Source organism: Drosophila subpulchrella, chromosome X, assembly GCF_014743375.2.
Source record: "Drosophila subpulchrella strain 33 F10 #4 breed RU33 chromosome X, RU_Dsub_v1.1 Primary Assembly, whole genome shotgun sequence".
In the NCBI taxonomy this organism is placed as follows: domain Eukaryota; kingdom Metazoa; phylum Arthropoda; class Insecta; order Diptera; family Drosophilidae; genus Drosophila; species Drosophila subpulchrella.
The window spans coordinates 24411308-24435971 of NC_050613.1; the positions used below are offsets into that span (position 1 = coordinate 24411308).

The 24664-nt window shown below is 44.5% G+C and overlaps 6 protein-coding genes across 14 annotated transcripts; 3 read left to right on the forward strand and 3 right to left on the reverse strand.

Moving 5' to 3' along the window:
• The first annotated feature begins 354 nt into the window (after positions 1 to 354).
• On the forward strand, positions 355 to 6135 carry LOC119557575 (cell division cycle 7-related protein kinase). 2 transcript variants are annotated; one of them, XM_037870371.1, is made up of 4 exons: positions 355 to 561; positions 727 to 1167; positions 1228 to 1450; positions 4179 to 6135. In XM_037870371.1, exons 2-4 carry the CDS (start codon positions 813 to 815, stop codon positions 5608 to 5610), a joined length of 2010 nt encoding a protein of 669 aa, XP_037726299.1. In that variant the 5' UTR covers positions 355 to 561; positions 727 to 812; the 3' UTR covers positions 5611 to 6135. The 2 variants fall into 2 exon arrangements, with proteins under 2 accessions (XP_037726299.1, XP_037726300.1); XM_037870372.1 differs by lacking the exon at positions 355 to 561 and having other exon boundaries at positions 619 to 1167.
• Positions 6136 to 6265: 130 nt separating this feature from the next.
• On the reverse strand, positions 6266 to 7204 carry LOC119557579 (zinc finger protein 593 homolog). The gene is made up of 2 exons (XM_037870379.1): positions 7057 to 7204; positions 6266 to 6995 (listed from the first exon to the last, which is right to left on the reverse strand). Exon 2 carries the CDS (start codon positions 6874 to 6876, stop codon positions 6388 to 6390), a length of 489 nt encoding a protein of 162 aa, XP_037726307.1. The 5' UTR covers positions 6877 to 6995; positions 7057 to 7204; the 3' UTR covers positions 6266 to 6387.
• Positions 7205 to 7320: 116 nt separating this feature from the next.
• Positions 7321 to 13664, forward strand: LOC119557577 (high affinity copper uptake protein 1). 5 transcript variants are annotated; one of them, XM_037870375.1, is made up of 6 exons: positions 7323 to 7467; positions 7980 to 8067; positions 11031 to 11303; positions 11382 to 11629; positions 12128 to 12157; positions 12847 to 13664. In XM_037870375.1, exons 3-6 carry the CDS (start codon positions 11079 to 11081, stop codon positions 13046 to 13048), a joined length of 705 nt encoding a protein of 234 aa, XP_037726303.1. In that variant the 5' UTR covers positions 7323 to 7467; positions 7980 to 8067; positions 11031 to 11078; the 3' UTR covers positions 13049 to 13664. The 5 variants fall into 5 exon arrangements, with proteins under 5 accessions (XP_037726306.1, XP_037726303.1, XP_037726304.1 ...); XM_037870374.1 differs by having other exon boundaries at positions 7445 to 7467; positions 7984 to 8067; positions 12847 to 13048; XM_037870378.1 differs by lacking the exon at positions 12128 to 12157 and having other exon boundaries at positions 7321 to 7467; positions 12847 to 13048.
• Positions 13665 to 14443: 779 nt separating this feature from the next.
• Positions 14444 to 20073, reverse strand: LOC119557576 (luc7-like protein 3). Of its 4 annotated transcripts, XR_005220108.1 has the most exons (6): positions 19665 to 20073; positions 18649 to 19589; positions 18095 to 18168; positions 17589 to 17998; positions 17475 to 17525; positions 14444 to 15342 (listed from the first exon to the last, which is right to left on the reverse strand). XR_005220108.1 is itself a non-coding variant. In XM_037870373.1 (4 exons), exons 1-4 carry the CDS (start codon positions 19764 to 19766, stop codon positions 17820 to 17822), a joined length of 1296 nt encoding a protein of 431 aa, XP_037726301.1. In that variant the 5' UTR covers positions 19767 to 20073; the 3' UTR covers positions 14444 to 17819. The 4 variants fall into 4 exon arrangements, 1 of the variants encoding a protein (XP_037726301.1); XR_005220107.1 differs by having other exon boundaries at positions 14444 to 17525; XR_005220106.1 differs by having other exon boundaries at positions 17475 to 17998.
• A 697-nt stretch (positions 20074 to 20770) lies between these two features.
• On the forward strand, positions 20771 to 23549 carry LOC119557952 (DNA replication licensing factor Mcm6). The gene has a single exon (XM_037870987.1). It carries the CDS (start codon positions 20886 to 20888, stop codon positions 23337 to 23339), a length of 2454 nt encoding a protein of 817 aa, XP_037726915.1. The 5' UTR covers positions 20771 to 20885; the 3' UTR covers positions 23340 to 23549.
• Positions 23550 to 23705: 156 nt separating this feature from the next.
• Positions 23706 to 24603, reverse strand: LOC119557956 (NADH dehydrogenase [ubiquinone] 1 beta subcomplex subunit 8, mitochondrial). The gene is made up of 3 exons (XM_037870992.1): positions 24442 to 24603; positions 24100 to 24329; positions 23706 to 24031 (listed from the first exon to the last, which is right to left on the reverse strand). Exons 1-3 carry the CDS (start codon positions 24524 to 24526, stop codon positions 23819 to 23821), a joined length of 528 nt encoding a protein of 175 aa, XP_037726920.1. The 5' UTR covers positions 24527 to 24603; the 3' UTR covers positions 23706 to 23818.
• Between the last annotated feature and the right edge of the window lie 61 nt (positions 24604 to 24664).

The following is a 24664-nucleotide window of genomic DNA, read 5'->3' on the forward strand; positions in this document are numbered from 1 at the left end:
AAAATACTTATGCGGTATTTTCGATAGAATTTAGTAGGGGAAAAGTCGTTATCTATAATCCTGTAAAATATTAAGATAAAATTCATAAAAAGCTGATAAGATAATAGAGTTTATTTATAAATACCGCTTATTTTTATTTATTCTTTGGTTCAGGGCAATTGTTAAATGTCATGTTAAACAATAGTATCATTTTTTCGAATACCATTCCATCACCATATATGTATTTGATAAGAAACTGCGCCGTTAAAGCGATTTTCCCGCCACTGAAGTGTTGGCGTGCCCAACATCGATTACCGATGCCTTGAAAACATCGATATAATGTTTATCCACCTCTATGAGCCATCGGAATCGACGGTTGATACCACAACTCGCCCCCGCGGAACGCCGACACATAATCTAGACAATACGACCCCAGTGCAGTGCCCAGTTAATGTGCTCCAACCAGGGAACCCACTTGCAACCAGCGGACGCTGCGCCACAGCCAGAGTTCCGGGATTAAAAGGGCGGCGCAGCAGCAGGCTTCTGATATCGTAACTTCGGATCGGAGCGAAAGGCCTCCAAGTGAGTAGTAGGCCTCGCCGGATGGGGCAATGCCGTCCATAGGGAAACTGCCTTACTATCAACTTAGAAACTCAACCTTTCGACAAGCACACACACTTCTCTTCCATTTGGCCTGGCTAACAACTAAATTGAACTGTTTTTCTCGTCCAAATTATCCATCATCAGGCTATTCAGCTGTGGAACACAACGTTTGGGATTTTGGGATCATACCAAGCCGATGCCCAGGAATAGTGTGCTCCTGAACAGGAACAATGGCCGATCGCGTTCTGTGCCAGGAGTTGGCAACGCCAGGTACTCACTATCGTCGCCCCAAGTCGGGCATGGCCAGCCCCAATATGGGTTATGCCAATGGAGGCGGATCCTGGCGAGCAGCTCCGAGGCACACCCAGAAACAGCAGCAACAGCAACAGAGGCAAACGACGCCCCAGCAATATGGCAACAGTCCGGGAACTGGAACAGCAAGCGGCGGCGGAGGAGGAGGAGGAAGGTATGTGGGCAAAGCCACGACGGAGGAGCCGCAGCCGCTGGTGTCCACTGGAGCTGAGGTGGTGGCGGGTCTGCCGGCCACTCCGCGCACAACCAAACAGACGCGCAACAAAAGTGAAGGTGGGTTTAGGGCATACTACTAGTTGCGCTATAGAGATGTCTAATCTGTGATCCCTGTAGAAGCCATCAATGATCTCCTTGTGCGAATACCGGACATTGGCAAGCTGTTCGATGTCCACAGCCGGATTGGAAATGGCACCTTCAGCACCGTCTTGCTGGGCACTCTGCGGCGGGAATCGCATCTGCCGGACAGTCTGCGCCGCAAGTTCGCCATCAAGCATCATATACCCACCAGCCATCCGGATAGGATTATGAAGGAGCTGCAGTGCATGACCAAAATGGGGTAGGTCTAGGGACACCCCAGGGGGTAATCCCCTGGGATTCCATAATGCGTTACAGATACACACTCTATATCCCGACCAACGAACACTCCACCCACGCACGCTGCTTCGTCCTCGTCTGCGTCAAACGCCGTTAAACGACGTCAGCCGGTAGCCGCTCCATCTACGTCATTGCAATTTATTTCGCCGCACGAACGAGCGAGATGGCGAGCGACGACTGTGGCGTTCGTTTATTGCACTTTCACACGCCATTCACGTGCCCATTTACAGTTACATTGAGGCCCCCCCTGCACAGCGAGAAAAAAAAAACGAACCCTCTACACACATTTATACCTTTTTCGCCATCACTTTGATGTGCGAATGCTGTTTAAGCCAGCTGAATTTCACCTTTGTTTACGCAAAATGGCATCTGCCGTGCACACAAAAGAAAAGAGATCGCATTGAATCGCTCAGTTTAGATAGATATTCCACTTTTTCATACTAATTTAGATCTTAACTCGAGAAGAATACAACAATCTTTCTCTGAAAATGGCCTAACAAGCTAGATACTTATAAAAGTCCGAGTTCGTAGCCCACCACTGCTAAATACATTTGTATATTTTGTCTTTTTCGTATCATGTTACCTTTTTCATATTATTTTGACCTGTGGCAGGTCTTATTTTGGAAGAGAACAAAAAAGTCTTTCACTTAAAAAGGCCTAAGAAAGACTAGGTAGTTAAAAAGTCCGAGTTCGTTACCCACCCCTGTCAAATATTTTATTTGCTCACCATATATAGAGTGATTATCATATCATATTCATATTTTTAAACATTTTCCCTGAAAAATCTTTACAAATCGTATTTAAATACTGATTAAATAATCAAGATTTATATAATTTTTTACCGTGTGGCAGCTGTAATGTTTGTTTACAGCCCGCTCACATCACACATGCGTGGTTTCGAGCCACAGACACTGGCATATCCTGCAATCCCAGTCGTCTGCTATCGATTGCCGTGCCCCGCCGCGCGATTAGATTAGACGTAGTCGCCCGATCCGAACCCAAATCGGTTCAATACCGCCTCGAACCGGAGGAGTTGGGGCCAGTCAGTCGTCACTGGTCAGCTCCAGCTCATCACCCCGGCTGGATGGTTCTCCTCCCAGAGGTCCTACCTCTCCCAAAGAGGTAGAGAAAGTGGGTATTCTGTGTGGGCGACGTTGCGTGCTTGACATTAGCCGGCTGCCCCCCCAGATTACCCATCTTTGGCCCCTCAGAGACCCATGGCCCGCTGCGATTTTGTGTCTATTCAAGCAATTTGCGCAAATTCCGAAGACCCAATTGCGTCACAGCCGACGATAATTATGACTGGGCCACGCCGAGTGCTCCCTCACGTATTCACATATGCCGTATTCCGTATTTTGTATTCCGTAGCCCATCGCCCAGTTCGCAAATCGCATCTGCCATATCGCCAATCGCTCTCGAAAGTGTGATGTGCAGCTGGCTATGAAAGTAGCTAGGCAAAGCAAGTGGTTTAAGAAAGAAATCTTTTTTTTATAATAAAGTCAAGTATGAAAGTAGCTAGGCAAAGCAAGTGGTTTAAAAAACAAATCTTTTTTTTTATAATAAAGTCAAGTCTGAAAGTAGCTAGGCAAAGCAAGTGGTTTAAAAAAGAAATCTTTTTTTTTTTATAATAAAGTCAAATATTAACTTGGGGTTTTCACCCGATGTTGTGAACTTTTCGCTTTATTTCCTAACTTACATTTCAGCCTAAATGGTTGAATAGATATAAAATTGGGCCTTCAAGCATATTAAACAATTCTAAAATTTAGCAAACCACAAAATACGTATAGTAATAGTAAAGTCAAATATTAAATAGGCGGTTTCTCTTCTTGTTGTGGAATTTCTTAACTTACACTACAAAATCATCATGTTAAGAAATTCCAAAATATAAAAAGTCACAAAACACATGTAGTCTAAACAACAATTTTAAATCCGTTTGTATAGAATATTTTTGTGTTATGACTTCAAAATAATGGGAATCGCCAAATTTGTTAAAACAATTTTTTTTTTTAATACTTAGCTTTATAATAGTTAAAAAGCAGGCCAACACTGGTTCTGAGTGACGTCGAAGAGCCTCTCTCTCTCCCTCAGTTTATCTCCCTCCCACTCCCACTCATTCGAAGTGGGCGGAAGTGTGGAGGCGTCTCTGTTGTTATTGTTGTTTACCCACAGGGAACAAAACCCAACAGCAAAAAAAAAAATAAGGGAAAGTTGGCTTGCTTTAATCCGGCTGTCCAGTTTAATCAATCGTATTATACAAATTGTGTATTCGCTATCTTTAAAAATAACATTTCAGTGGGAGGGACACTGTCTATATTTCAGCGCAGAGGTGTCTTTGTTTACATGCAGAATAGGAATCGAATAAATACTATATAGGATTTAAGAATTTACGATGTTTCTTAGATAATCTCACAGTTGAAGCCCCCAAAAACTGGGTCTTTACCATCTTTGAACTTTCGATTTCGGGATGGGATAAGAATAGGTCAGGATATAAGGTTATTTAGGTTAATGCTGAAGGACCTGTTAGGATAAGGACTAAAATCACACTCCAGTCCAATAAATTTTTAAATTAAAGCATTTATTTTCATATTATAGCTACCAAAACATATAATCCATACCATTTCCATCTATACTTTCAAACCCCAAACTATCGCATCTAATATATGGTTTTCCCGCTCTGTTTCGCTTTCCAGGGGAACGGAGAACGTGGTGGGCATCCACTGTTGCCTGCGATGCGATGCCTCCGCCGCCTTCGTGATGCCCTACATGGCGCACGACCGATTCCACGACTTCTACACGCGGATGGATGTGCCCGAGATCCGGCTGTATATGCGCAATCTTCTGGTGGCCCTGCGCCATGTCCACAAGTTCGATGTTATCCATCGGGATGTGAAGCCGAGCAACTTTCTCTACAATCGTCGCCGGCGAGAGTTTCTTCTGGTGGATTTCGGCCTGGCCCAGCATGTAAATCCCCCGGCTCTGGGATCATCAGGATCCTCCTTTGCCAACAACAACAACAACAACAGCAAGCGACCCCGCGAACGGGATGGCATGGAGACAGTGCAGCAAAGTGCACTAGCAGATGCTGGCCTGGGTGGTGCTGTCAAGCGCATGCGTTTGCACGAGGAGTCCAGCAAGATGCCCCTGAAACCAGTCAATGATATTGCCCAAAGCGAGCTGCAGCAGTCGGCTGCGGCAGCAGATGGCACCAATCCCGTCCAGCAACAGCCAGGGCAGCAACTGCAGCAGCAGCATCAACAGGGCCAGGTGGATCAGACACCATCGGCCGCGTCTGGCAGCAAGTACAATACGAATCGAAATGCCTCGGGAGCGTCGGCCAATAATGCCAAGTGTTTCTGCTTTGCAAATCCATCGGTTTGCCTCAATTGCCTGATGAAGAAGGAGGTGCATGCCTCCAGGGCAGGAACACCTGGCTATCGGCCGCCAGAGGTGCTGCTCAAGTATCCGGATCAGACCACCGCCGTTGATGTTTGGGCTGCGGGTGTGATCTTCCTCTCGATCATGTCGTCGGTGTATCCGTTTTTTAAGGCCCCCAACGATTTCATTGCTCTGGCCGAGATTGTTACGATTTTCGGAGATCAGGCGATTCGAAAGACGGCCTTGGCCCTGGAGCGCATGATCACGTTGAGCCAGAGGTCTAGGCCACTCAATCTGAGAAAGCTGTGCCTGCGTTTTCGCCACCGTTCCGTTTTCAGTGACGCCAAGCTGCTCAAGAGCCACGAATCTGTGGACGGAAGGTGCGAAGTGTGCCGGAACTGCGATCAGTACTTCTTCAACTGCCTGTGCGAGGATAGTGAATACCTGACGGAGCCACTGGATGCCTACGAATGCTTTCCGGCCAGCGCCTATGATCTGCTGCATCGACTGCTGGAGATTAATCCCCATAAGCGGATCACCGCCGAAGAGGCACTGCAGCATCCGTTCTTCACGGCCGCCGAGGAGGCCGAACAGGCGGATCAGGATCAAGTGGCAAACGGAACACCGCAAACGCGAAAGGTACGCCGGCAAAGGTATCACAACCACAAGACGGTGGCCGCCACGCCGGAGCAACTGAAGCAGCAGGTGGCCCTCGATCTGCAGCAGTCGGCCATTAACAAACTGTGAAACTAGTCCTCACCACATACATTTTGTATATAAACTATGCCCAAATCACATATCACGATTGTATATAGACCACACCCACCACCACCGAGCACATCTCATATGCACCCAGGCCCAGAAGAAACTCGTCCAGTGTACAGTGTCCAAGTGTCCAAGTGCCCCCCGCTCGGCCACATCTACTTACCTCAGGCTGCAGGAAGGAAACCAAATGAAGCACTCAATCCACGCATATATATTTATAGAAACGTTTCAAGCATGAACAATAGGCAAGGAATACCAAAAAGAAAGCGAAGAGGAGAATGATTATGAAGTATGGCCGAAAGGATTGGGCCACCCGCCCAGTGGCAGGAGTTCTGCACTATCCAGCATGTTGTATAGTTCGAATAGTCTTAGCTAACCTAAGTAATTATTGTATATCTGAGAGTGCGACTGCAGATATATTATTTAGAACCGAAAATATATTTATACCATGAATAATGAATGAAATTTATAATGTGGAACCGAAGAAATTAAACAATTGAACTCAAATGTATGGAATATTTTTTTGAAAATTAAAAGAAAATGTTTTCAATGGTAGAAAGGGTATATAAGGTCTAGAATCTAGCTTTGTTTCGGTTTCTTTGGATGCGGAACGGCTAGCTACAGATTTAAAAACATATTTATGTTGGAAAAAAATGTATTTATAGGAAGCAATTACAAGAAACCAGAGTTTTGCAGGGGCGAAAGGTCCCCAGGCCTTAAACACTAAGCTAGATCAAAGGATAGAATCATTCCCCCCGACTATGTCTCCATTTTCTCGGCTTTCTTGCGCTTCGTTTTGGATGTGGAGGGCGATTCGGTGGCTGCTGTGTCCTCTGGCACCTCCTCCACCCGGATCCTCTTGCCGGCGACCACATCCTCCTTGGAAGGCTGCGTTTCCATGGCCCTCTTCTTGGGCTTCACGAAGCTGCCACGTCCAGCGGCGCGTTCCGCCTCCTCGATGCTGTAGGGCTCGATCTCCAGCGCCTTGAGCCGCCGCTTGTGCACCTTGGTGCGGAAGTGGGCCTGCATGGCGGTGTCGTCGATGAAGTACTTGGCACAGTGGACACAATAGAACTGGGCGAATCCCGGCTTCTCGAGGTCCACGTTCTGATTGATGAGCTCCCCGCTGCGGGTGCGCAGGTCATCGTCGATCTGGTCGAGATCACGACGGCGATTCCGTACACGCCAACGCCTCTGCAAATGGGTGTCGCCATAGTGCATCTTCTTGCGCTTCGTTACCATTCCCATCTTGCTGGCTTTTGTTTAATTTACTACTTTAAATCAAAAAATAAACGTTTGTTTTGGCACGTGTTTTGGTTGCCAGTTGGGTTTCAGCTAAAGTGGGTTCGCCAGAGGTTTGCCCCAACCTGTAATCAGTTCAAACATTACATTTTTCCACTAATCTTATAATTTGTGGGTTAACTTTACCTTTTTTGGCCTAAAAACAGCGTTTTTTAATAATTTAATTTTAATGCGCACCAAAATTCCTAGAGGTGGACAGCGGGCGATAACTCTTTTATCGGTATTGGAAAAAAAAGGTGTGTACACACTGGTGCCCAGCTGTTTGTTTTCATTTTTATTAAATACTAAAAATTTAAGCATAAAACATAACAAAAAAATGAAGAAGAAATTAAAATACCTTTCTTAGTTTGTTATTTTCCCCCTGTGTTTATATGTTTTTTAGATAAAACGTTAACTTTTTTGTCATTTTTTAGTACCTTTCTGTGTGCAGTGCACTGCTAAATAAAAAAACATATGTTGCAATTAATTAACAACAATCGCGCGAACAAGTTGTCTGCGGGCGGACGTATTTTGTTTTGTTGTTATTTAGGAAGCAACGTAAGCCTAGAACTCATAAATATATACAAAAAGTTTATAAACTGAAGTCGATAAAGTGCAAATGATAAACAACAAAAAAAGAAAGAAGAGTGAGAGGGGCGCCGCACACACGCAGACTAGCTTACACACATGTGCGATTGGATAACACTGTGAAATGGATCGGGTTTTACACTTGCAAAAACGCTTAAAGCAGTTATCGTGATTGTTTTTGTTGCTACTCTCTTTTTTTGTTTTTATAACAGAGATGCTGCAGCCGGTCCACTATTGCTATCTCTCTTGCCCTCAAAGCTTAGCATGCAAATGTATGTAGTTGTAGTGCGTGTGAGTGTGATTTAGTGCAAATTGCAACAACAAAGTAATAAACAGAAACTGTGATTGTGGATAAGAGGGGGTTGATGATGGGCGGCGGGTGGGGTGGGGCTGGGAGGGAGTGGGACAGCTGCTGCTGCAAGCATTGTTCAAAATGACAATTGTTGGTTTATTGGCATTTATTGTGGACTCTCTGTTTTTAGCTAGACATTCCGTTGAATTCGCCACTCAAACCGGCATTACAACATTGTTACAACTAGAGCAGCAACAACAAATTGCCGCCCAATTGCCGTAAGTACAACGAAAATGCAGAAATACAGACAGAGAAACAGAAATAGCATTAATGAAACTAAAAACAAAGCTTTAGAATCCTTATCGATAATCAGCGATTGCATACCGATTGTGATTATCAATTATCAGTGCCAATCGCTTATCAGTCAATTATACCGTTACAAGCATAATTAACTGTGTGTGTGTGTGTGCCTTGATTGATATATGTACGAATTTAGATCAACAAACTCTCCCACTCTTTCTCTCTTTTACACTATGATATAACAGCTCCCCCGCCCCGCCCCCATAAGAAACACGCACTAAACGAAAATAATCACTCTCGCTCTCTTATTTGTTGTTGTAATACATGCCAGTCACGATTTGACATTTCGAAAAGGTGTGAATGTGTTTGTGTGTGCCAAAGAAAAGGATGGAGCTCTCTTTGCAGAGATCAGCTGATGAACTGAACCCCAAGTCCATGCAAATATACAGAGAGAAAAATTAGTGTCTTTAGCTGTTATATTTTTATTTCAGAAAGCAAGGATTAAATTTTAATTTTATGTACTAACTAATCATATGCACAGAAATTTTACAACATGAGTATTAAGCTGAATCAGTAGACTATCAGCATGTTAACTTAAAAATAACTTTATTTACTTATTTAAATGATTAAGGAGCTATTTCGCTGAGTAATCGCTTGCAACATAATACAGCTATCACAGAGTTTTTTGCTGATTCATCATGTAACTCTTGAAATTGTATGAGTACATTTTTAAAACAAAATTAAAAAAATAAATACATTTATTTAAAAAAATGGTCATATTTTTTTCTGTGCATAGATAATGCAGGCGACTAAAAGCGAGAGTGTTAGAGCTTAAGATCTAACCGGTTTCGTCTATTTGTTAGTTTTTGTTGTATGGTTATCATAGGCGTAGTCAAGGGGTTACAATTTAACCCAGCCCCAGAAACCAAAACAAACCACAGCTTTAAAAAAAAATGTTATCTGAAAACGAATGTTCTTAGCAAAGGCATTATTAAATTATCAGAATATATTTATTCTGTTATACTATAATATAATACCAAAGAAATTTCCGATGGAAAATATTTTTCAAATTGTCTGTTACATATATCATAATGATCATTAGATCAAAATAAATTGATCAAAATTATATTATACATATGTACAGTCCTGAAAACAGTTGAAATATTATTGTTTGTAAGATATATTACTGAAAATCCTCCTTTCCCAATGATATACTCCGCCAATGTTCAATAGATATTGCAAAATCCAAAAAACTATTGCTGCATCCAAGAGTAGCAATCATGTATTGTATGTTGTATGTTCTCTTTTAATGGGTTATTTTGAAAGTCTCTGGTTTCCGTATCGATCTTTGACTGCCCAGAAATACCGCAACAGAGCTAATTTTCCTTTCGTTTGGGCCAAATACGAAAAAGAGGCTAACCAACCAGCCAGTTAACCAGTTGTGCCAGTCCAGTTCAGTTGGATAATCATTGAGTCCATCGCTCCAAGGCTAAGGCATTCCAATTCCCAACAGATCGCATAAAGAGGTTTTAGCTGTGCACTTGGCTACCTATTTTCATAAAGATTTCGCCACTCAGAACACGAAGAATTCCAGCTAAACAGGTTTTCTAACACTCGGCTGCGGTTTTGTTTTTTATTTTTTACGGATGAGATTTATTACAAAAAAAAAGAGGGGAGGAATCAATTGAAACTGCGCGTGTTTTTTATTTGGGTTATCCCCCTCAGCTTCTTTATAGTATTAATTATAATGCAATGCAATAATAATTCAAACTGGAATGTTGGGAAAAAGCTGAAATCGCTGTATTATGACATTGAAAACAGTGTGACATTTGGGTTTTTACCAAAGTGCATAAGAATAACTCAATATATGGTATAATTTAAAATGTACTATCGTCACTTAGGATCTTTTAGAGGTTCACAGTGGTAACCCATGTCCCTCAACCGCACTTCCTGCCATATCAGCGAGCTTTCTGCACTGCATGCGACAAGTGGCTCGACTCGAACATGTTTCCCTGATTACTTTGTAATATGTGGTCGTACTTATCACTCAACTACGATATGAACTGAATGCGGTGAACCACAGAGACAAACAAAAGTAAAAAAAAAGAAAGAATACAGCTCGATTCGTCTGTTTTAATTCAGGTTCTCAGTGTTCCCATTTGCAGAAGTGGAACAACAGTTGGAGGAGTCGTAAGCAACCCATTATAATCCAGGTTAATCCAAGGTCAGACGTGAGTGCCGGGAGTTGGGGGAAAGTGGGCGCCGCAGTTTCCTCTTTATCCGGTGGGTGGGCCACGCGGAGTTATGTCTGGAATTTTCATTTCACATTCTCCATTTCACAGTTCGCATTTAGCATTCAGCATTCAGCATGCCCCTCGAAGATGTGAAAGGGAAAGGGCGGAGGTTGGATTGTTCAGAGATTGACTTTCTAATTGAAATATCGGTTTGAATGGGATTTTTGGGTTGGGCAGCTTGACCCGAAACACGCGTATAAAGCAGCCTTTATTATTATAGTTAAATGGGAAAAGTGTTATAACATTTAATTGAGGTTTAAAACCCTGGAAAGCCAAAGATACTAGATAAGGGATGACTAACTAAAAGTATGTTTAAAGCTACAAAGGTTCATACGTTTTTCAAGTTTAAAACCTACTTCTAGTTAAAGAGTTCTAAAGAGTTGGAATAATCTATTATTCGTTTTTTCATTTTTATATTACTCAATCTTTAGTATTATACTAAGATTTATATCTCTAAACCCTTTTAACATGTGCTTAGTATATAATTTAAAATTATAGAACCAATTACCATGTTAATATCCCTTTAAACTATTATTTTGACCGCCATTGTAACCCTATTCATATCATTTATACATATGTACTTTGTTTATTATTCACTTACGAGTGGCAAAGATTTAATGTGACTTTCACTCCGTTCTCCTCCGCAGCCATTAATCGCAGATTCGCAGTAGGAAGACAGTACCCCAGCTGAAGCTATGGACCACGCCACGCATCATGACCACGCGGGCATGCATCACGATCACAGCGCCATGGCAGCTGCAGTGGGAGCCACCGCCTCGTCCTCCGATGCTGGGTCCATGTTGGACATGGTGCCCGACATGAACGATATACATGCAGCCCATGCCGGTCACGCTGGTCACGCAGTTCACAACCATGGCGGTGGTTCTGGCACGGGAATGGAGCACATGATGCCCATGGCGGTAAGATATCTTACCTGGGGGTTCTTCCGAAATCCTTTACAAACTCCCGTCTCAAAAGCCGTTTTAAAATCCCCGCAGTTCCACTTCGGCTACAACGAGACGATCCTCTTCTCCTGGTGGCACATCGAAACAGTGGCCGGTCTGGTGGGTTCCATGATCGCTATCTTCCTGCTGGCCCTGATGTACGAGGGCCTGAAGTACTACCGGGAGTATCTCTTCTGGAAGACGTACAATTTGCTGGAGTACCGTCCGGTTACGGGGCCCCAGAGGAATCCGGAGGCGCCACGGATTCCTTCGCCGGCGGCGGCAGCTCCCTCGCCCGTGCAGTGAGTTCTGGAGCCTTTGATTTAGACTATCCAATATCTTAAGGTCCCCTTAAGAGTTACAGCATGCTTTTTGCCCTCACCCCCTCTGCCTTTGGCTTTGTATCTATCGTATCCATACTTGTTGTATATATTAATCTTAATGCTTTCTTCTTTCTTCTCGTTTCGTTTTCGTTCGTTGCCGTTACCCGTTAAATCGTACGCCCCATTCCTGCTCCATCAAATATATATCTGCATATCATCAATGCGCGCCAATGCGCTCATCATTTGTAAATTGATCCATCTCAAAAAACTAAAAATCGAAACCAAATTCATACCGCTACGCCGCTCTGCTTCGTTGTATAATTGATTTTGTGATTCACGCGATCGTAATTGAAACTACATATATATATATATCGTAACTGAAATCTGATTCTGTATCTGTATCTGCATCTGCATCCGCGAATCGCATCCGCAATCGTGTGGTGTCCCCCCGGCACGCTTCGATCGATCCTTTTTTAGATACGTGGGCGAAGTTGTGCACAAGCAACCGTAAGTATCGCTCCATTTCCCCACCATTTGACCACTTGACCACCTGCCCACCCCGTCCAACCAATGTATTTGCCCGTCTCTGTATAATTTCTATGCCTCACTTAAGTTTGCGTTAATTTGTCTACGATGTTGGCTATACGATATGTCCGTCCATCTGCCAGTTAATGGGGAAAAACCTGCAACAGCTGTGTATCGGTTGGCAAATTGCCCTGTAATTTGTACAGATATCTGGACCATAAGATATAGTATTACACTTTGGCTACACACCTGTAAAGAGCACACAGTAGTTATACTACCAATTGAAAATTAGTAGTTTAGAGTCTAACCCTAATTTACACTGGTAGCTTAATCTAACCATAGAACTTTAGAGCAGGTAAACCCCACACTCAAAACCGAAGTATACATTTATATGGGTGCATGTCATAGCACCAGCGGGCGTTATGTCACTCTTAAAAGTGTGATAAGGCCCATCGCGGTTCAATGACCCTTTTGAAAGTGTCATAATGCCCGCAGGTCGTTATAGCATCACCCCATTTATAGTCCCTGTATTGTTATGTCCTATATCGTTTTGTTTTGTTATGTTCTGATTTTTGTGCCGTTCAGTTATGTACTTTCTGTTGTCCTGCTAATTTTGTCTGAGATACACTTGATGCCATGCTATAACTAAATGCAATTCTCTCGATGAACAGACCTTCGATGCTGTCGGTTAACCACCTGCTCCAGACGCTGCTGCACGTGCTCCAGGTAACCCTGTCCTTCCTGCTCATGCTGATCTTCATGACCTACAACGTGTGGCTCTGCCTGATGGTCGTCCTGGGCGCCGCCGTTGGGTATTTCCTGTTCTGCTGGAAGAAGTCGGTCATCGTGGATGTCACCGAGCACTGTCACTAACAGAGGACCACCGGAAGCCTCAGCCGGCGATGTCTCACGCAGGAGGAAGAGGAGGAGGAGGAGGAGGCACAAGCGGAGGCGGACCAGGAGCAGATGTCCATCTGAACGGAAGGCGGAGGCGTTGGTGCTAGGCTGGAATTCCCGAAAGCTCTCATCCCCACAGAAAACACACACACTTCAACTTCAACTTCAACACACCCTGCTACTTGCTATTCTCTAGCTATATTAGCCTATAACTAACTCTTTAGCTGGATTGTAAACAATGCAGCTGCCGTTGAATATCACAGCCTGCAGCCGTTGCACCGTTTACAGTCCAGCCCTTAAGTCCCGACAACAAGATCAACTATGTAAACGATTTTCCCCGGAAGAATTTCCAGGTAATCGTCGTTATAAGTCGAAAGTGTATAGTAAACAAGAGAACAAATTGAGCGAATTGTATAAAGTTAAGCAATGCAAATATAACTTTTTCTGTTGGTACTCAATCTATGTTCGCAGGATTCCCCCCCAAAAAGCAAATATTTTTTTTATCATTACTATTATATACCATTTTTGTATCCCTATTATACGAGTATGATTATTATTATTGTTTGGTAATAAAATCCATTCTTTTTTTATATTTCACTTTTGTTTGTTAGCCCCTGAAAAGACATGATTGTTAAAATTGGCTTTCTTGTGAAATGTCAACCAAGCCACGAATGTTGTAAAGTTTGAATATGTGCTTCAACAGTGCGTTTCACAAGTGTAATTCGGTTTACCAAAAAGATTGTAGGCCCCCTAAAAAGCTGGTTTGCATTGATTTATGCTTGCATTTACGTGTTGTTTAAACAACTGATATTACTTTAGGCTCGAAAATTTAACACTATTATCTAATTAATTTTAACGTTTCCCATTGTACCCACAAGTGACTTTTAATTGTGGTCTGTTCTTTCAACTGACTGTCTGCGAATGGTTCATCACTTGAAAAATCACTTGATTTTTGCTCATCTCTTAAATGGCCTTTGTAAATGCTTTCCTATAAAGATGTTCCAAAGCGGCCACCCATACTGCCTTAATGCCCCGAAACGCACTGTATTTAGCATATGTTCACCCCCTCGATCAGCTTGCATAAATAGATGTTGTAGATATTACATTTAAAGCAAATACATACAGTAAAACGGCAACAAATTTATAAATATTATTAATATTAAATGAACCTATACATTAATAAATATACAAACAGAATATTGTTATAACTGAAACTAAAGCGGTCTTTAAAATATATGGAAGTGTTGGGAAAATAAGCAACGGTTTAAATAAAATTAATCAATTTAAAGTAAAATTATATATCAAATTGATATATTATTAAACTATATTTACCCAGAAAAAGTTTAGCTATAAAGAAAACAACACCTTCGATTTCGTTTTCGGGATTTACTTTGATCTTTATTAGAAAATTATTGCGAGTCTCTCAATAGAATGTTTTATACTTATATATCGTAATTCATAATTAAAAACATCTTTACATAACTACAGGCGATCGATCAAATTGTATTGACTGGTTACTCTATACTTAAATATGCATTCGTAAACGTTTTTCTTCTTTTTCTAACTTTTGCTTGCCCGTTGGGAATTCAATTCAATTGATTAATTTGCTAGGTGATCGTAATAACCAAAAACAAAAGGGGTGATGGATTAGTGAATAGGATCTAAGTTTACTAGGGGTAGTGAGGTCCTTGCAGGCATGGGGTAAACGGGAGCTCAGCCTGTGAGGACGCAAAACTAAAGCGGCCCATACATTCATATATATGTACGGTTCTTCGAATGGTTTAATATTTAACTGACAGCTAACAACCCGCGCGTTCTCAATTACGATTATTAAGACCGATCGAAGGATGGGTGGAGAGTAATGGATATTGGAGTTATATAATAATATACATAATAGTTATAAGTAGATGAGAGAAATTGAAATTCACCTCGTTTGTATTGTATCATCATGCCTAATACAAGTTCTACACGAGTGTCTCTTTCTGCCTTCTCTTTCACTCTTCTCTCTCTTTCTCCGATCACTGATCGTTCGTTGATCGCCGTTTGAAGATCGTTGATTTCTGGATTTCAGGATTACGGACTTTGGATCTCGGTCTGTCTGTCGTGAAGAAACATTTATGTGGGGAGGTGTGGCATAGAAGTTACCTGGTTGGTTCTTCTTCTCTCTCTATATATATCTCTCATTCTCTCTCTCTCTTTCTCTTTCTCTTCATATATATCCCTTTCAATCATTTCTATAATTTTGGGTTCCGTTCTTCAGTTGGCAGCTCCTGGAATTCGTTTGCAGAAAGAAAAGTGTTAGTTGAGTGAGCCAGACCAAAAGTTTTGGGTGGTAAATAGGTGGATAGCGGATCTTAGACTAATTTCGAGCTGATCGTGTTTAAAGAAATAGGCTCAGGAGTCATCTGAGTGTGTGGTTTATTTATTTGTGGCACGAACAGTTCAGAACATACATCTACGAGGAGTTTTCTTAGCTCTGGACCGAGATTCAACCTACGGCTGATCGTGTCACATGGCAGAAATGGCAAAAATGGGCTTAATCAATATCAATATCATTATTTTTTTGGGGTCGGGGGTCAGTCACAATTTACCTGTTGGTGAAGAGGAGGGGGAACATGAACATACACTTGTATGGGTTTAGGAACTCGAACTCTCTCGCCCTCTCTGTCTGTGCTCTGTTTGCTGTCTCCCTCTGCTCTCTGCCTAGCTTGTTTTTTTTTTTTATTGATTATAATTTAATTCGATTTAGCAATTCAATTACCTCGTGTTTTTTCGTGGGTGTCTTGGAATCTTGGCTTGAAGATTTCGCTGGGGTTAGTTTTTTTTTTTTTATCTTAAGAAATACGATAGTGCATAGGGGGATGGGAGGGGCAGAACACCACAACAATGAGAGAGGGATACCAAAAAAAAGGAACATGTAGATCTACGACGGCAAGCCGAAGCCTTCAAGAACCCCTTCCAAGGCAAGCACTTACTTTAAAGTTCGCTAAACTCATGAATTTCTAGTAAAACAAAAAATATTCACATCATTTTACCAATACTTCAATATTTATATTACAATTTCTAATAAGCTGATGGGAAATAAGGCTTAAAAGTCTAGAAGAACTGGTATTAAATATTTCAAACAATCGGACTCGAATTAGGATAGCAATATTTCAAAGCTTCCTCCTTGGAAACGGCTTTTCGGTTGTTTGGTTTTTATCGATTGATCAAATGTACCTGTGCTCCTCTCTCTTTCTCACTCCCTCAGTCCGTCACTTTCTCACATTTTCGACTACGTACCTCATCTTTGGAACTCGAAACCCGTAACCTCCCATCGCACACAAAATGACCCAGCAACCCAGTCGCCAAGCCAAGCCAGAAGCACATGCAGTACGAGTCTCTCTCTCTAGGTCACTATATATATTACTATATATACATTTATCATTTATGGTTTATGGACTATGGGGTGTTTTCTTGTGTTTTGGGGGTGGCGTAGATAGGTGTGTGGGGGGTGGGAGTGTGCGGAGAGGATTGCATGAGATGCGTGGATCTGTTTCTGTTGGGTTAGTTAAGCGCATAGAGATAACAGTAAGGCTTGGTAAATACCTGGTTCAGTCACTGTCCCACTCCCAATTGCAAGGGAAACGTCCAAAGAACGCTCCGTAACGCCCTAGTCCTCTATCTATCCCTATCTCTATCTATATAGAAACCGGATTGCTAAACACTGTAAAGATTATTGCGAAATTCCCTATTCTATTTTAGGTAAAACAAAACCCAAGTCTGACACAAACTGATCTTAAATGATCTTCAAACTATGGAACCACTCCAAAATATAATAGAAGACTAATAAAATAATTTATCTATTAACTATTAATACGAATATGACTTGCGTTAATATTTAATTACAACTCTTTTAATATTTACTGGTTACTTTTACTGATTTTTGCTTTTCTAATAACAATCGTTAGAAACCTGATGACTAAAATGTATATATATTTATTTTGAAAATAAAAACTTCGCTTTCTATTAAAATTAATAGAGTTTGTTAGACTTGAAAATAAACGTAAAATCTTTTAGAGTTTAAAAACATTTCCTTTAAAGATCAAAATTAAATATGTTTAAGCCAGTGTGTTGAAAACTGAAGCAGATAACCTTTAAGCATAATACATCATAAGAAAGAATTTAAAATAAACTTGTATTCGTTCGTCCGTCTGTCTTTTTTGAAGGACTGACCTTCGTGAAATCCTCGACGGATCTGAACCCAACTGGGTACACACATTGAGGGGGACACGTGTGTGTACACAGATATAAAAGATCGATATATAGTTATGGTACGAAAACGAGTATGTCTACGGAATGTGGAGTGGCACAATGGCGCCGTAGTGTTACTTTTTACGGGTCTATCAAGTGTTCGACTCACCTCAGCGCACTCGCTCTGCCAGCTCAGATACTGTTTCTTTTTAACTGTTTTCTGATACATATTATTTTGCAAAATTTTGTTAATGATTTTTTGTTTTTTTTTTTTTTTGGGTACCTCGATGCTGCCGCCTTTCGCTGCGGCAGCTGCTGCTTACGGATTGTGAAGATTGAGGATTGCAGATGGGCGAGAGATTGTGTGTTCTTGATCATATTCAGTTGTGTGTGGTTTCGTTTAGGGGCTTTGGGAACTCCTGCTCCTGACTTTCAGCTTATACTTCTACACGTCATTTACTTGTGGTTCTGGTTTTTCACTTGGTTAATATTCTGTTGTTTTTTTATTTGGTCTCTAGTAGCGGCTGCGGCTCCGGCTACGGCAATGTCGCTCCCTGCTTTCGTGGCGGTAGTGATTATGGTTGTGATGGCTCCGGCTGCTCCGGTTGCCACTAATGCCACCCCCACCGGCACCGCCACCGCCACCACTGTGCGAGTACGAATGGTGGGAGCTGTGGTGCGACTTATGGTGATCTGGAATAGAAAAGGCGGGGTTTTGAATAAAAGCTCCAGTGCCGTGTGCAAGTGCAAGCGCAACCCCGGTCTCCAAAACGGAAGCGGGGAACTTACGGTGTCGCCGATCCGAGGGCTGGCGATTCTGGACATAGTCGCGACTTCGTTCTCGGTACTCGTTGCGTGGCTCGCTAAAGGATTGCCAAGAGAAAATAACACATTAGATACTTTTACTCATAAAAATGCAATACTATGTGCAGCTAATGTATGACTATGACATCATATTGTCTTGCAAAGCATCTAGTCAATTTGATTTCAGTAACCAAGTGATAAAATAAACACGCAAAGTAAACAAACTTAGCAGCATTACTCATAGTCACATTGAACGGCATTCTGCCAATTTTGTTGTAATTAACAAGAAAAAGAAAAAGAACGAATTCTTGTTTTCGAAACTTCCCAAGGTATCTATAAGATGTGGGGTTAGACATGGCTAAGCACACTGCTGGATTAGCTGAAAAGGCAAAATGCCAACTGAGAGACAATGTAGCTAATAATCCGAAAATTCCGGGATGCTAAAAATATCTATCATTCTAAAGAAATTCGTGTTTACATGGTTCTACCTTCCAAAAGCATATCTATCTATTTTAGGGTTGGGTATCTAGAATCCTCACCGCCTGTTGTCGTAGGTGTGGAAGCGCTGAACTCGACCCTCGCGCCGACGCCGATCCTCCTGCTCGCGCTCCTTCTGGCGCGCATCGTTGATCTCGGCCACCGCGTTGCGCAGCTTGGAGTAGCCCAAATGCTGTTTGCCCATCAAATGGTCTTCGATCCGCTGCTGTGCATCGCCGACGATCAGAAAGGCGCCGCAGATCTCGCACACTTTCATCTGCTTCTCGGGCAGGGAGTCATGCGACCAGGCAGCCGCCTTGTTCTCTGTCTTCTCCTCGCCGGTTGCTCCAGCTCCTTCGCCATCCTGCGGTGGAGAGGTTCCTGCTGCTGCTGCTGCTGCTACTGCAGAACTTGGAGCAGCCTCCAGAGCATCATCGGCGGTGGTGGCGGCCGCGGCGGCTGGAAGAGGGGTGTTTGGGGTTTCCTCGCTGGGATTTGTGCCCGGACTGTTGTGCAGCTCGTGCTCGGGTGACCTGCTCAAACTGATGCTACTGATGGCCTTGGTATGGGCCTCGTACTGCTGCACCAGCTGTTCCTTCTCCTCCTTGAGCTCCTCGCACAGGGTCATCAGATCTTGGGCCTGATCCACGTCCCCACGAATGCCAGCCTCCTCCGCTTCGGAGAGCAGCTTGTTGATCCTGGCATTCAGGTTGACCAGCTGCTCCTGATGCCTGCTCAATGGAGCTGGAGCATTGGGCTGATCCTTCTGCATGAGGAGCAAACGCTGTTTGCCCTTTTGGATCTTTCGATCCACATCGTGCAGCATCACATTGCAAAAGCGCAGGAACTCATCCTCGTACTGGCGCTTCCGTTGCGAGGGACGGGCGTCCTCGTACAGGTGACGGGCCTCCTCGTCGTGGATACGGGCACAGGGACCCAGATCCGCGCGGGTATTTATGAACAGATCGTGGGGGCAGAACTTGACGTTGTAGAACTGACAAAACTGGGGGGTATCAAGTTAAAAATTGAGGGATTATTGGAGAGGTTATCCCACGATGTTAGCCTTCAACGTGCTCACCTCCGGATCCTCCCAATTGACTTTAGCGCCCGCCTCCGAGGGATGCAGATTGCGATTCCTGCCCATCAGCTCGTCGAGCATTTGCCTGGCGGCGTCCACCATTTTCCGAGAAAAGGCGACACTTCTCTGTAATTTAAAAGGGGGCGCAACTCCTAGGGGGGCGGTGGTGGTGCAAGTGGACCACAGAGACTCCAGTGATTCCCGATTCCGGTGGCCCAGCACACCGACTTTCGTGGCCTGGACGGTGCCGGCGGACAGGTGCAGCCACTTAGCGCACGTGCAGCGGTTCGAAACACGTTTTCTTTTACCTGGTTAACCGAGAATTTCGCCAAAATCAATAAAATATAAAATTATTTCACAGAATTCGTGGTCTATCGATATCTTCGCAGCGTTTTTTGGTCTTAAGCTATCGGGTTATCGTTCTTCGACGGCAGGAGGCGTTATTTTGGTGGATCTATCGACAACAGCTGTTAAGAAAGCGCCAATAAAGAAAACTTTATTAAAAAAATTTCAATTTAAGTTCACCTTATTTTTATGTTTTTACAAATCAATAAAGATTTTATTTCCAGAAAATCATATATCGTTTATTTTATATTACCTTTATATCTATATCAGGCTCTGGTCTTGAACTACATATGTATAATTCTACTAAAGCTTTTGTTTTTTGAATGTTAAAAATGTCAAAACTTCTGAATTTTTAAAAAACTTGAGTGACCATAAGTTAAAATCTAATGTCCATACCTCAATGATCTCTTAAAATCTTACCAACTGTCAAATCAGCAAGAAGACCTTGATTTAATTTAAGGACTAAAAACATAAGTGTGTACCTATTTATAAAACATTTATTAATTAACTAATAGGTTGCCCTTGGCAACACTGAAATTCCAAAGCAAAACTTCTCTGATTTTTAACTAGGAGTAAACTATAATTATCCTGTTAATTAAATGATACATGCTATTAATGCCGGAGAACCTGATGTAAGAAAGTGAATAAAATATAAATTTAGTGGATTTTAGGGTGACCGCAGACTTACGTTGACATTTGACATTAACGTAGTGGCATCCCTGCTGGCCGGCGTTGCCACCCCCCGGCAACTGTCAGAAAAAGGCGCCAAAAATTGGCAAAGCACGCAGCTGTAAACATAAGAAAAACCTATCCAAAATTTAGCGCGTTACCTAGCGTTGCGTTTATTTACCAGTTCCAATCGAACAGTGACCCAAAATGGATGTAGCGGATGCTCAGGTCGGCCAGCTGCGCGTCAAGGACGAGGTGGGCATTCGGGCCCAGAAGCTTTTCCAGGATTTCCTCGAGGAGTTCAAGGAGGATGGCGAGATCAAGTACACGCGCCCGGCGGCCAGCCTGGAGTCCCCGGATCGCTGCACCCTGGAGGTCAGCTTCGAGGATGTGGAGAAGTACGACCAGAACCTGGCCACCGCCATCATCGAGGAGTACTACCACATCTATCCCTTCCTCTGCCAATCCGTTTCGAACTACGTAAAGGACCGGATTGGTCTGAAGACCCAAAAGGATTGCTATGTGGCCTTCACGGAGGTGCCCACGCGGCACAAGGTGCGCGATCTAACCACCTCCAAGATCGGCACTCTCATCCGCATCTCCGGCCAGGTGGTGCGCACCCATCCCGTTCACCCGGAGCTAGTTTCTGGGGTGTTCATGTGCCTGGACTGCCAGACGGAGATCCGGAATGTGGAGCAGCAGTTCAAGTTCACCAATCCCACCATTTGCCGCAATCCCGTGTGCTCCAATCGCCGTCGCTTCATGCTGGATGTGGAGAAGAGTCTGTTCCTGGACTTCCAGAAGATTCGCATCCAGGAAACGCAGGCGGAGCTGCCTCGCGGCTGTATTCCCCGCGCGGTGGAGATCATTTTGCGTTCGGAGCTGGTGGAAACCGTTCAGGCTGGCGATCGCTATGACTTTACGGGTACTCTGATCGTGGTACCGGATGTAAGTGTCCTGGGAGGAGTGGGAACTCGGACGGAGACCAGTTCGCGGCACAAGCCAGGTGAGGGAATGGAGGGAGTAACTGGGCTAAAGGCCCTGGGCATGCGGGAGCTCACCTACAGGATGGCATTCCTGGCCTGCAGCGTTCAGGCCACAACAGCCCGCTTTGGCGGCACCGATCTGCCCATGTCGGAGGTCACGGCGGAGGATATGAAGAAGCAAATGACGGACGCCGAGTGGCATAAGATCTACGAGATGTCCAAGGACCGCAATCTGTACCAGAACCTGATCAGCAGCCTGTTCCCCTCGATCTATGGCAATGATGAGGTCAAGCGGGGCATTCTTCTACAGCAATTTGGCGGCGTTGCCAAGACCACCACCGAAAAGACTTCGCTGCGTGGTGATATCAATGTGTGCATCGTGGGCGATCCCAGTACGGCCAAGTCACAGTTCCTCAAGCAGGTCTCCGACTTCTCGCCCAGAGCCATCTACACCTCGGGAAAGGCTTCCTCGGCGGCGGGTTTAACGGCAGCTGTCGTGCGCGATGAGGAGTCCTTTGACTTCGTCATCGAGGCGGGAGCCCTCATGTTGGCGGACAATGGCATTTGCTGCATCGACGAGTTCGACAAGATGGACCAGCGCGATCAGGTGGCCATCCACGAGGCCATGGAGCAGCAGACCATCTCGATAGCACGCGCTGGAGTCCGAGCTACTCTAAATGCGCGCACATCCATTCTGGCCGCCGCCAATCCCATCAACGGACGCTACGATCGTTCCAAGAGTCTGCAGCAGAATATCCAGCTGTCTGCACCCATTATGTCGCGTTTTGATTTGTTCTTCATCCTCGTGGACGAATGCAACGAGGTGGTGGACTATGCCATTGCCCGCAAGATCGTCGATTTGCACTCGAACATCGAGGAGTCGGTGGAGCGGGCCTATACCCGCGAAGAGGTCCTTCGCTATGTGACTTTTGCGCGGCAATTTAAGCCGGTGATTGGCCAGGAGGCCGGCAAGATGCTGGTGGAGAACTACGGACATTTGCGGCAGCGCGACACGGGCACCTCGGGCAGGAGCACCTGGAGGATCACGGTGCGTCAGCTGGAGTCCATGATTCGGCTGAGCGAGGCCATGGCCAAGCTGGAGTGCTCCAATCGCGTGCTTGAGCGCCACGTCAAGGAGGCCTTCCGCTTGCTGAACAAGTCCATCATTCGAGTGGAGCAACCGGACATTCATCTGGACGACGACGAGGGTCTGGATGTGGACGATGGCATCCAGCACGACATTGACATGGAGAACAACGGAGCGGCGGCCAATATTGATGAAAACATGGACAACTCCGGCAGCGCCGCTGTGCAGAAGAAGAAGTTCACGCTGTCCTTCGAGGACTACAAGAATCTTTCCACCATGCTGGTGTTGCACATGCGCGGCGAGGAGGCTCGCTGCGAGGTGGAGGGCAGCGATACGGGCATCAAGCGCAGCGATGTGGTTACCTGGTATCTGGAGCAGGTGGCCGAGCAAATCGAGTCCGAGGATGAGCTAATCTCGCGCAAGAACCTCATCGAGAAGCTAATCGATCGGCTCATCTACCACGACCAGGTCATTATTCCGCTCAAGACCTCCCAGCTGAAGCCGAGGATCAAGGGACAGGGCCAGGAGGATGAGCAAACTGAGGACGATCCCCTGCTGGTGGTGCACCCCAACTACATTGTGGAGTGATCAAGGCCGGACAGCAGTTTATTACACCCTAATCTACCTAGTTAAGTTTCTGTTTCCACAACCTTGATTTTTTTTCGCTCACCTAATCATTGTATTTAGCTGTAAGTCTAGAGTTTAAAGCGCATTAAGGATTCGTAGACCCCTCTGTGGTCAGGTTACTTTCCAAATCATTCATGTTTTCGCCAAAATAAACGTTCATCTCAAGTTTAAGCTGGTTTCTTCACACTTTCAACGGGCAGAGGCAGTTGTTTCCTTTATTTTTCGGGACCATAAACATTGTTTAGCACAATCCTAGGATGATTTTTAATTGAGAGGTCAGATTACGCTCCAAAATCCTCCTTGCTTTCGCCGAAATAAACGCTCATCTCAAGTTCAGCTTGGTTTCTTTTCATTTTAATTGTACAGATGCGTTGATTAATTGCCTATGAAATAAAAACGAGGCCCGCAGAGCGATCGAGAGGAGGGTGCTGTTGTTGTCTCTACTTCTCGAAGGTGTAGTGCTTGACGCCATCGCCGGGATATTGCTTGGCGGCCACAGGGCGGTACATCTTCTTGTCCTCCAGCCAGTAGTAGAGGGCCAGGCAGCCGGACATGACGCCCAGGAAGCAGACAAAGTAGTACGAGTTCTTGTAGCGTGGCTGTTCTGCCTGCGACCAGCGGTCCTCGCTGTACAGATCGTGATCCGCCGAGATCTAGAGCGGGAACAGATTGCAAATTGAATGGAGATCTATGGAGCTAGCTAGCTGGGTGTCCGTCTTACGGGCTCGTGTTGGTTACGCTTGTGCTCCGGATAGTCCCAGGGATAGTAGGTGTCCTTGGCCTCTACGCCCAGACCGCCGCCCACTTTGGGATAGTCGCCGTAGCCCAGGCCGTCGTCCGCATACGGTTTGTACTCCTCCGGCAGGAGGTAGTACTTCTTGGCCGCCGCCAGGCGCTCCTTCTCCGTCTGTGGATAGGGTGCCGGCTTGAAGTCCTTGTTCCAGCCAGCCACTAGAAATAGAAAAACGAGTTTTTAGCTTGGCCCAGGCAAAAGTTACGTAAACAAGAGGGTAAACAGAGGTGCAGGTTCGCCGGATTCCTGCTCCGCCGCCGTGGGACTTACTGCTGCGGATCGCCTGGCGAGCCACGGCGGGATTGGCGGCGCACAGCTTTTGGGCCAGGCCCACGGTTTTCACAAACGCCGACATTGCAGGCTCGCTTCAAAGTTCCCGAATTTATTTCCGATTTCAGTAGAAACAGCTGTTGGCCTGCGTAACAATCGATGGGTTATCGTTGTGGCGCTGCCCGCTATCGATATTCGATAGTTGCAGTGTGCAAAAGTTATT

Excerpts from the sequence above, each read along its gene's own strand:
- LOC119557575 (XM_037870371.1), top strand. The coding sequence starts at position 813 with ATGGCCGATCGCGTTCTGTGCCAGGAGTTGGCAACGCCAGGTACTCAC. Across the intron at positions 1,168-1,227 it reads GACGCGCAACAAAAGTGAAG|AAGCCATCAATGATCTCCTT; the intron begins GTGGGTTTAGGG and ends TGATCCCTGTAG. Across the intron at positions 1,451-4,178 it reads CAGTGCATGACCAAAATGGG|GGGAACGGAGAACGTGGTGG; the intron begins GTAGGTCTAGGG and ends TTCGCTTTCCAG.
- LOC119557579 (XM_037870379.1), bottom strand. The coding sequence starts at position 6,876 with ATGGGAATGGTAACGAAGCGCAAGAAGATGCACTATGGCGACACCCAT.
- LOC119557577 (XM_037870375.1), top strand. The coding sequence starts at position 11,079 with ATGGACCACGCCACGCATCATGACCACGCGGGCATGCATCACGATCAC. Across the intron at positions 11,630-12,127 it reads GCAGCTCCCTCGCCCGTGCA|ATACGTGGGCGAAGTTGTGC; the intron begins GTGAGTTCTGGA and ends ATCCTTTTTTAG. Across the intron at positions 12,158-12,846 it reads GAAGTTGTGCACAAGCAACC|ACCTTCGATGCTGTCGGTTA; the intron begins GTAAGTATCGCT and ends CTCGATGAACAG.
- LOC119557576 (XM_037870373.1), bottom strand. The coding sequence starts at position 19,766 with ATGGTGGACGCCGCCAGGCAAATGCTCGACGAGCTGATGGGCAGGAAT. Across the intron at positions 19,590-19,664 it reads TCAATTGGGAGGATCCGGAG|TTTTGTCAGTTCTACAACGT; the intron begins GTGAGCACGTTG and ends GATACCCCCCAG. Across the intron at positions 18,169-18,648 it reads CACACCTACGACAACAGGCG|CGAGCCACGCAACGAGTACC; the intron begins GTGAGGATTCTA and ends GCAATCCTTTAG.
- LOC119557952 (XM_037870987.1), top strand. The coding sequence starts at position 20,886 with ATGGATGTAGCGGATGCTCAGGTCGGCCAGCTGCGCGTCAAGGACGAG.
- LOC119557956 (XM_037870992.1), bottom strand. The coding sequence starts at position 24,526 with ATGTCGGCGTTTGTGAAAACCGTGGGCCTGGCCCAAAAGCTGTGCGCC. Across the intron at positions 24,330-24,441 it reads TCGCCAGGCGATCCGCAGCA|TGGCTGGCTGGAACAAGGAC; the intron begins GTAAGTCCCACG and ends TTCTATTTCTAG. Across the intron at positions 24,032-24,099 it reads AGCGTAACCAACACGAGCCC|ATCTCGGCGGATCACGATCT; the intron begins GTAAGACGGACA and ends TTCCCGCTCTAG.